Raw genomic sequence first — 10,000 nt, 5'->3', positions numbered from 1 at the left:
TATTCAATCCCCAGTCGTGCGACTATTCGGAGACAACAATGATCGTTAGTGACTCTAGCGGCAGTCACTCGAAGCAAAACAGCCCCATTCAAAAACAAAGAAAAGTGCTCTAGAGTCTAGACAATCGTTCGACGATCATCGTTGAGCGATAACCGCACCGAACAAAACGTAATTTAGGCGAGGGGAGGCGAGGCGGAACTGAACCCCATGACATAAATGTTCGCTCGGGTGTTACACAGTGACGATACGAGGTCCACATTGGTGTTCTTGTCACACGACAGAGTTCTGTTACGATGTTTTGGTCGCGTGTGTTTACCCGGCCTAAGGTAACGGCTCCTAACTTTTCTCAGTGATGGCACTGTAACTCAAATGTTCCTTTCTGCGGCACTCCTTTCACCACCTCCTCTGCCCCCGTACAGCAGAGTGTTCTAGAAATTACTGTTGGCCGAAGCTAAACATGGGTTACATGCTCATATGAGAAAAAATATGACTTGTCAGAAGATAAACAGGAACTCGAACTGCAAACTGACACATGAAGGTACATGATGAACTTTGATAGCTAAATAAGAAAAGCGGTTATTTTATGACTATCATTTAAAGGGATAAACAGTTAAGGGATAAACAGGGCATGATGGATCCAGGAGCAAAATACACATGTTTATATATAAGATTATGTAAACATGTTTATATACTGACTAAGCTGCATAATCGTAAAATTATGCGTGTATACATATGTATAAAAGTATCCATGTAAGAGTGCATATGTGTGCTCATGCAACATTAGTTTAACAATAACCACTATTACCAATGCTTAGGTCACAAAGAAAAGGTACAACACAGAATACCAGAACATAGATGCAGCTACGAAGTTTGCGTATGTATAAATTCAGACATGCATGCACACACACACACACACACACACACAAGTAAGCATATATAATGTACGTATACATGCATACATATGTATATATATATATATATATATATATATATATATATATATATATATATATATATATATATATACGCATATATGTATATGTATATTTATATATATACATACGGATATATGTATATGTAATATATATATATATATATATATATATATATATATATATATATATATATATATACACACACACACACACACACACACACATATATATATATATATATATATATATATATATATATATATATATATATATACACACACACACACAAACACAGACACACATATTTATATATATATATATATATATATATATATATATATATATATATATATTTTATATATATATATATATATATATATATATATATATATATATATATATATATATGAACACACACACACACACACACACACATATATATAAATATATATATATATATATATATACATATATATATATATATATATATATATATGTGTGTGTGTGTGTGTGTGTGTGTGTGTGTATGTATATAAACTCATCATCAGCAGCAGCATTAGTCCAATGCTGAACAACACTTACCCTCTTCCACCTCCACGATTTTTGGCACTGTCCTAAATCCTGCCATGTATCGCTCGCATTAAAAATCATCTTTCCAACTTCTATCTATCCTTTTTTAATATCTCTTGGGTTCCTGTCAGGCAATTTCTCCCTTCATCTGTTATCCACTACAGCTATGTGCTCAACCCTTCTCCATTTAGTTTTATTTTATCACTTCGAAAACGTCTTATCCTATTTCTCAGACTTATTCCCATTTTTGACGTAATTTCCATAATTTCTTTTCACGTCTGAGCCTCATAACTGGGAATACATATTGACTATGAACTGCGTTTTGGAAGGAACTTTTCACGATCAGTCCCAGTTTTATAAATGCTTTCCATCCTGTAGTAAACCACATTTCATTTAGTTTTGATATTTCCGTTATGCTTGGGATATTATAATTAGAAATAACTTTAATTTCATCCTTCTTTCAAACTCTCCACTGGTGTCATTAAACAAACCTCGCATAACGCCCGTGGTTTCTGAAATCAACAAATGTCAGAGGTCGTATAAAGGGGAACAAAGTAATCATTGTCCCGCCCATGAAAGTCATCAAATATAATTGAAACGGGAAGATCTTGTTTGACAAGCAACAGACCCGCTAGAGATGGAGGGGGATTTCTGCCAAATCCTATCTCCTTGACAAAGAAACCGACGATGAAGAAGCAAAAGTACCAGTCGAAGCACCTATTCAGATTGTCACACGAAAATTATTGAGAAAGCCATCAGAAATACAGCAGGATCACCCAAGACAGCCATCTAAATGATTGAAGGAATTGGGTCGCGAAGGAGTGATTTGGACGCAAAACCATGGGAAGAATAGTAAGAGAGCGTTAGGCCAAACTAATATAGAAAAATGCCTCTCGATATGGAAGGAGGAGACAGACATCTTGTTTCGTGGCAGTTGCAGGGGAATCAAACTGATAGAGCAGGTATTGACAATCGAAGAAAAAATATCGGACAGGAATACCGGGGAGATTTTGGATATAGAAAACATTTGCTAGTTTGATTTCACACATAAACCTAGAACGAGAGAAGCCGTTTCCATCCTGTATCAACTACAGAAGCATCTGGAGAAGAACTGAGGCTATGTAATACCTTTGTTGACTTGGAAAAAAGACGACATCCGAGAACTGATCTACCGGTGCCTCAGGAAGCAAAACGCCTCGGGTCATTTGATTAACATCATCAAGAACACCATTGAACTGTGAGGAGGATCTGGAACTATACATGGAACAGAAATTTCCAGTTGAGACTGGATTATACCAAGACATAAGATTACGTTCCCCGCCTTTTGTTCTAGTCATCGACGGGATTAGTCCGAATGCAGCTGCAGGGAGAAGCTGCTTTCGGAAGGGCTGTTTGCGAACAACCTCATCACAGCAGCAGCCGAAAAGGAGATGGAGAAACAACTTCAGAAGTGTCAAGGCAGCTTGAGGAGGAGGGGCTGAGGAGGAAAATGCAACAGTCTGACCAATTGCAAGTGGGAGGGGGGCAAGGAGTGGAATCAAGATGAAGGATACCCCTTCGGTGATGAGTTTAGGTATTTAGGAAGTTCCGTAGAGTCAAAATGGGAGCGAAAAGGCGGCGAGGGATAGCGCCAAGACAGGGTAGAAGAAGTAACAAGAAGTGAATCGAGTTACCATGCACAGAAAGCTCTCACTCTGATAGAAAACCAAACGAATCGATCAAAGATGTGGCAGAAGTGGATTTAGAAGGCCAAGGAAGCGAGTTTAAGCTGGTTTGGGCAGGTGAAAAGAAGAGATGGAAAGGGCGACAGTGTAAGCGCTGGATGAATATCGGAGAAGACATGAAGATCAATGGAATCACTGACGAGGTCGAAGAAATCTTGGTCCGTTAAAATTGATGTGGAAGTCATATACATGATTATTTACACGCGCGCGTGTGTAGGTCCGTAGCAAGAGGGAGATAGACAACCTAAATGTTTAAATGGGGTCCATAAATCCTTTGTAGACAATTTACTGCCCGAGTGTGAAACTCTCCCTACTGCCAGTGAAAAACTGATAATGCACTGTCATTGCACATTAAAACAGACGTACCACTCATACAGATTTTGGAGAAGGTAACACTTCTCACTAAATTTGATTTAGTGAAACAGATAACGTTTATGAAAATTAATACCAAACTGTAAAGGTTTTCTGTCAGTCCAACTCTTCGTGACTGAGGAATGTGTAATTTGGTGTGTATTAACCGAGTTACATGTTTATTTTATGGCATTATTATTACATGTGTGTACAAATACGGTAGCTTCTTGAGATATGCCGATAATAGTGTTCTGTCATCTACAGCACATTTCAGTAGCTACAGTATTTAAGTACAACAGGGTCAAAATAATTACATCTAATTCTTCATAAAACAAAATACTTTCACTTGATAGATATCCTGAAGAATAAGGAATAACTCTAAGACTTAATAATAGATATCCCAGTCTAACAATAAAAACTAAAAAAGCTAAAATAAAAATAAAAATAAACGGAAGATAAGACGCAAGATCCCCGCGGCCTCTATGGTACATGTAAACAAACCCTCGTGCGACCAGAGGTTCCAGAGTGACGGACGGGTGCGGTCCACAAACTTGCATTGTCATACTTCGATCGCCTGGAACGCCGAAAAAAATATTTTGATACTCCTATCAATAATCCATCAAGTGTTGTTCTTGTTCGACCGGCAGCACCGCGAATCCACGAGCATAATGGAAGATTTTAATGGTTTGGAAAAACGGTTCGTGGAGCAGCACAAAATCCAGCTCGAGTCTTCGGGTGTGCCAAAACATTTGTGGCCAACTGTGTTTAAGAAGCTGCAGGGACAGGTGAGGAGAAGAAGAAGAAAAGAATTAGATGTTCAGCCTTAGAGACTTAACTTCTGATATTTCTATTGGCTAAAAGTAAAATTAAATGTGGGTGAGTCATTGCAATTTACTTTGCAATCATGTGTGGGATTCTAGTCTCGCTGAATCAATAAACGGATAATCTCTTAGACGTGAAAACCAGTTTGAATCACAGACCAATTAAGATGGAATCATCAAAATGTACAGGATAATTAAAACAGTATTCATCAACATATACCTTTCACTTAAGGTATATACTTCGTCAAGACTTAACAATATTTCCGAAGGGGAAACACTAAGCTTTCATCAGTATTTTGAAATATAGAGTTTAAGAGGGTTAATAGATACATTAGTATGATAAGTAAATTATGCTAATGTATCAATTAATTTTGTTTGTTTTTATATAGTTTTCAATATGTTTGTAATCACATGTAGAGTGAGCAAAACTGACCATCTATAGCATTTTGATAAACCCGTATGGAAGGTATGGCACTTCATGCTGAGATCTATGTTTTGCACAAAATTCATGAATTGAAAATTCTAATAAAGATTTACTTTGAGTCCTCTGAAGAGTATTGCTAATTTTAAAAATAGGCTGTTACAATTATTGGTTTTATTTATATTCACACAAATGCCATACCCTATTCTATCAGACATGTCTTTTTCAACTAATAGTTAAACATAACTCAGCCAGGTATGCAGTGACTAACAAAACAAATCTTGGGTGTGCAGTTGCCATACTTTCCATATATATTATATATATGTTATGACAAAACACAGCTGGTTCCACAGAGTGATATAATGTTTTCATGTGTTGGGTATTTTTTAATATACATTATGAATCTGCCCCTTTAATTCTTCACTAATAATGTATGGTAAGTATAATTTGCAAGATCAAAAAAAGTAGAATCTAAAAACTATGAGATATATATATAAAAAAAAGGAAAGAAAACGAATGAACAATAGCTATATTTATCACAAGTCAAAACACAACTTGATTACATGATCATAATAACATAATGAAAAGTACATATCATGAGTCCGAATCCCTGAAATTACATTTTCCAAACACCTTAACTTCATCTTGACAACTTCATCCTTGCACCAATTTGTTCCAGCCTGCCCCGCCCACTGTCACATTGGAACTCGAGTCTCTCTCTCTCTCTCTCTCTCTCTCTCTCTCTCTCTCTCTCTCTCTCTCTCTCTCTCTCTCTCTCTCTCCTCCTCTCTCTCTCTCTCTCTCTCTCTCTCTCTCTCTCTCTCTCTCTCTCTCTCTCTCTCTCTCTCTCTCTCTCTCTCTCTCTCCTCTCTCTCTCCTCTCTCTCTCTCTCTCTCTCTCTCTCTCTCTCTCTCTCTCTCTCTCTCTCTCTCTCTCTCTCTCTCTCTCTCTCTCTCTCTCTCTTGCCACATGCATATGCACATGCACAGTTATATTGTCCTTTTGCACATTCTTCTCCACTCAGAATTGTATTATCCTCTTTTCCCTTGCCACACCCAGTGATGTCCTAGTGCAGTGGTTCTTGACCCATATTCTCACAAAATCATACATTACATGGGTGTTAAAATATTTAATGACTATCTAGAATTGAAAGTTGGGAAACTGATTAAAACTAAAAAGTGCTAATTGTATTTGACTAATTTTGTATTTGAATCTGAGGAAAATATTGAAAATGTGATGCCTCAAAACAAATGACCAAGAAGTTCATGGATCTCTCAATATATCTTAGCGCCATGTTGATCTAACACCGGAGAAGTAGAAGAAAGATATTCTCGCAGGCTAATGTAAACAATGCAGATGATGCTTGAGTGGTAGTACTGTCATTTGTCCACCACTTATGTTATCACAGAAAACCCTTTGTGTATACCTTTACCTGATATTTCCTTTAACTAATCTTCCATGCTTTAAATGTAAGCTGTTACATTGAGGTGCCATATATGTCTCTTGATATCAAAGTTTAGATTTGATGATGATTCATAACAGGGGACCAATTGGTAAGATTTAATGGTAAAGTGGATCTGTCTATTGATCTGCAATGAATCAAATTGATTCAATACCAGTGTAAACCATGCTTAAAAATGTTTGTTAGAATAGATAAATAAGATAATTTTGTTGTAGACTCATGTACCTAAGGTCTGAGTCTCTGCTCTGCGAGTACTTTTTAGTAATTGTTTTTTTCTGTATTTTCTTTCCTTTCATATCTTAATAGTACTTGATGTTTAGATGTTTTCTTGTATCAGTGTTTACCATTTGGCAATATCAGTTGCATCTTAACCCATTCACGCCGGGGCGGAATTTCGCCTACTCCCGATAACGCCGGGAAGATTTCAAGCGCGCAACCGTTCGTGCCGGGGTGTTTTCCCGCTGCGCGCGGTCGCTCTGACGCTCGCAGAGCGTTTTTCACCCACCCTATCCTTATGGTTTGCGTGATTGCGTCTAAAGTGTAATCATGTGTAGAAAGTAGTGCTATGTTCAGAGGATGTATATCAGTCGAAAAAGATGTTATAGCACTGTTTTTTTAGTGTTATTCTATTGAACTTTTTCCATATTCTTTACTCCTATGTTGTAATACCAATGGGAAGTGGAAGCATTCTTCTAGTGAGGTAACAAACATAGTTTTTTTTTTCAATTTTTTTTTTCTTCCTAAACGAAAAGAAAGAGAATATGAACAACCATACATGTGCATACAAGTGAATGCAAGTAACAGCAATGTTTTTTCAAGTGTCATTTTCTTTTAGTGGGGCAACAAAAAGATGTTATATAATTTTTTTTTTTTTTTTTTTTTTATTCCTCGGCCAATTACAATTGATTTTACGATAGTCTTTCGACTCAGATCATCATATTCAACAAATCAGAAACAGAAATCACCATGCCGTAATCAAGATTACGTATGTACCTGAGACGTCATTCATATTACGTTATATCCCATTTTCTACTATTTAGAAGGATAAACTAAAGTAGCTAAGACAAATCAAGTATGAAAATCGAATTGTACTAAGAATAATCTATCATTCTAATGCGGACGTTTCAGTTTTTCGACCACGTGTCAGCACGTCAACCGGCGCGAATGGGTTAAATACCACTGCTGTATCTTTTAGACTTTGCATTATAATGTGTTGATTGAATGTAAATAACTATTTATGGTCAGAAGAAATTCTTTTCCTGATAATTGTATAACATTAATTAGTGAAGATCATACTAGTTTTGTATGTGATGTGTCTTGGGTTTGGATGATAATATTCTTTCTCCTCTTGTCCCCAATTGACCCTATTCATTGTCCCTAAAATGCTTTATAAATGCTTCCAGTTTTGTATCATCATTGGTGCATATACACTCATCATATCTGCAGGTGTACGATGCTGGGGAAAATTTCCAGCTCTGCCAACTCACGTATTCAGATGAGGAACATGAAGAAGGGGACCCTCTGTGGCAAGTCATTGTCATCAAGCAAGATGGCATGAAAGCAAGCGATCCAGATAGGTTAGTAGTTTTGATATTAGGTCTATGTATTTTGAAAGAGGACTAAAGTAGGGAAGTAGAAGGTCATGGGTAAAGATAAATGCCTACATGTTGATATGATGGTTATTGGTTGTAGATGGAAAGTTCAGTCATTATACAGTCCTAGTATTTATATTATATTGTCATAACTAAAACCACTTCCCAGTTTTTTTTAAAGGATAATGGTTAATAAAGAAATGTTAGGCTTATAAAATTATTCCATTTCCACAGTGTGTTCCTGATTGATCATGCTTGGACGTTCAGTGCCAATGAAGCAAGGCAGCACTTAACCAAGATCCCTGGTTTGCTGGAGAGGATGGTGGCCCTTATGGACATTCCGAATGAAGACAATACAAGGGAGGAATTTGTAGAGAAAGTTCTGAAGGAAATGTGGAAATTCTGTGATACATACAGTCTTGGTATGTGCTAAGATTTTTTTTTTTTTCCTTCTATCCAAATCTGTTTCACTGTTCAGCCATTTGCAAGATTGTAGTTTGATCTAGCTTTCTGAAAGCACTAATACAAAATGGATTGAAAGGAATAACTCGTGTTCTCCATAGACTTCAACTCTCCAAGACTTTTCTAAGTTTTAATGAAAGCTTTGATGTTTGGTTTCTGAATATTGACAATTATTAAGAAAAAAACAACAACTCCATAAGGAATTCTTATCTCTAACAAATTACAAAGTATTTTTATCATAATCATGTACCTACAAACCTTTGCTGCTAATACTAATGGAATGGATATAGTATAACAATCAATATATTTTCAGTGGGTAAAACACCGGAAGAACGCCTTCCCGTGTGGTATATCATGGATGAGTTTGGCGCGCGGATCCAGCACTGTGGAGAGCCAAACTTTAGGGTTGTTCCTCTTTACTATTCTCCACATCAGTGTTGTTACTCCTTGCTTTTCCCCATTCAGGTAAGGTCTATTTGTTTTTACTAGTATGCGCTATTTTTCAGTGTATAAGATTCATGTCAGTGTATGAAGCAATTTCCAAGGGTATCATGAAGAGTTTTGATATATCTATTTATCCATTGATAAATATGTTAATTATTATTCAATAAATTTAAGGTGTTTTGATAGTTTGAAGACTAATGACATTATTATGTGCACATATTTTTTTAGTGCTATATTAATTGGTGAAATGAATAAGATATATGACTGGAATGTAGAATACTCTGTATATTGAATGATAATTTATTTTTAATCATTTGTTTATGAATGATAGATTAGAAGTATGTGTCATTGATACCAGGATGTTGAAGAAGGTGATGAGGTTACAAGGAACTTTGTAGAGACGCCTCCAGTCGATTCTCTCACCCGTGATGCCCAGATGTTTCCCTGGTTTCCTGTAGACTTGACGCATGTTGATCCGCAGCAGACAGAACCACCAACTGATTTCTTTGAGGTAATTTTTTTGTGTGTTTTTTTTATGTTTTTTGTAAAGTTTTTGGTGTATGTGTGTTGTATTTTCTGTTTTATAAATTATTGATTCATATGAAATATTTCAGAGTCCTTAATTAAGAAAGGGAATTGGATAGGTAATGTAATATATTTTGCAGATTGACAATGGATCTGTGGTATTCAGTGATGAATAAGTTTGTCTTAGTGTTTCTGCATTACAGAAAAAAACAACAATTTATCGGTATGCTGCCATTAAACAAAATCTAATCTACATAAAGCCACTCCTTCAAGTTAGATATCCAATACAAGGGTGAGAGGCTTTTATCTTTGCTTACTGATGTAAGAGTGATTTTTTAATTTCTTTGTCTTCTACTTTCTTGTTTTTAATTTTTACTGGATTTTTCCAGTGATGAGAAAAGAGGAAGGTAATGACACAGGTAAACTGTCCCTTGGGTAATGACACAGGTAAACTGTCCCCTTCCCTCTAACAACATGCAACAAATATAAAAAAAGAGGGTATTTTTAACAACATGGAATGGTAAATCCTCAGATCCTGGAAATGAACATCCCTCTTTTATTATATTTGTATTAGGACACAGCCAGGATTGAGCTCCACTACCAGCAACTAGGACGCGCAGACCAAAGAACCACACAAAATGACGCAGAGGATGGGGCAAGTAGCAGTGGAAGAAGTCCTTTACATGGTCTATG

The 10,000-nt window shown here is 36.3% G+C and overlaps 1 protein-coding gene across 4 annotated transcripts in view; it reads left to right on the top strand.

Annotated features, from left to right (window-relative positions):
* Nucleotides 1–517: 517 nt before the first annotated feature.
* TTLL12 (Tubulin tyrosine ligase-like 12) overlaps nt 518–10,000 on the top strand; it is a 23,700-nt gene continuing 14,217 nt past the window's right edge. Inside the window, exons 1-6 of one of the 4 annotated variants that reach the window (XM_086530772.1) lie at nt 518–538; nt 7,731–7,861; nt 8,111–8,298; nt 8,652–8,803; nt 9,141–9,293; nt 9,882–9,962. In XM_086530772.1, coding sequence (XP_086386898.1) covers nt 533–538; nt 7,731–7,861; nt 8,111–8,298; nt 8,652–8,803; nt 9,141–9,293; nt 9,882–9,962 — 711 coding nt within the window. In that variant the 5' untranslated portion in view covers nt 518–532. Of the gene's footprint in view, nt 539–4,024; nt 4,366–7,687; nt 7,862–8,110; nt 8,299–8,651; nt 8,804–9,140; nt 9,294–9,881; nt 9,963–10,000 lie in introns of those variants that run through there. The other 3 variants (XM_086530769.1, XM_086530771.1, XM_086530770.1) reach the window with 3 other exon arrangements.

Source organism: Penaeus japonicus, unplaced genomic scaffold (assembly GCF_977035675.1).
Source record: "Penaeus japonicus unplaced genomic scaffold, GWHDUDI00000001_assembly GWHDUDI00000034, whole genome shotgun sequence".
NCBI lineage: Eukaryota > Metazoa > Arthropoda > Malacostraca > Decapoda > Penaeidae > Penaeus > Penaeus japonicus.
Note: the sequence above shows the minus strand (reverse complement) of the source record. Positions and strands in the feature narration are given on the sequence as shown.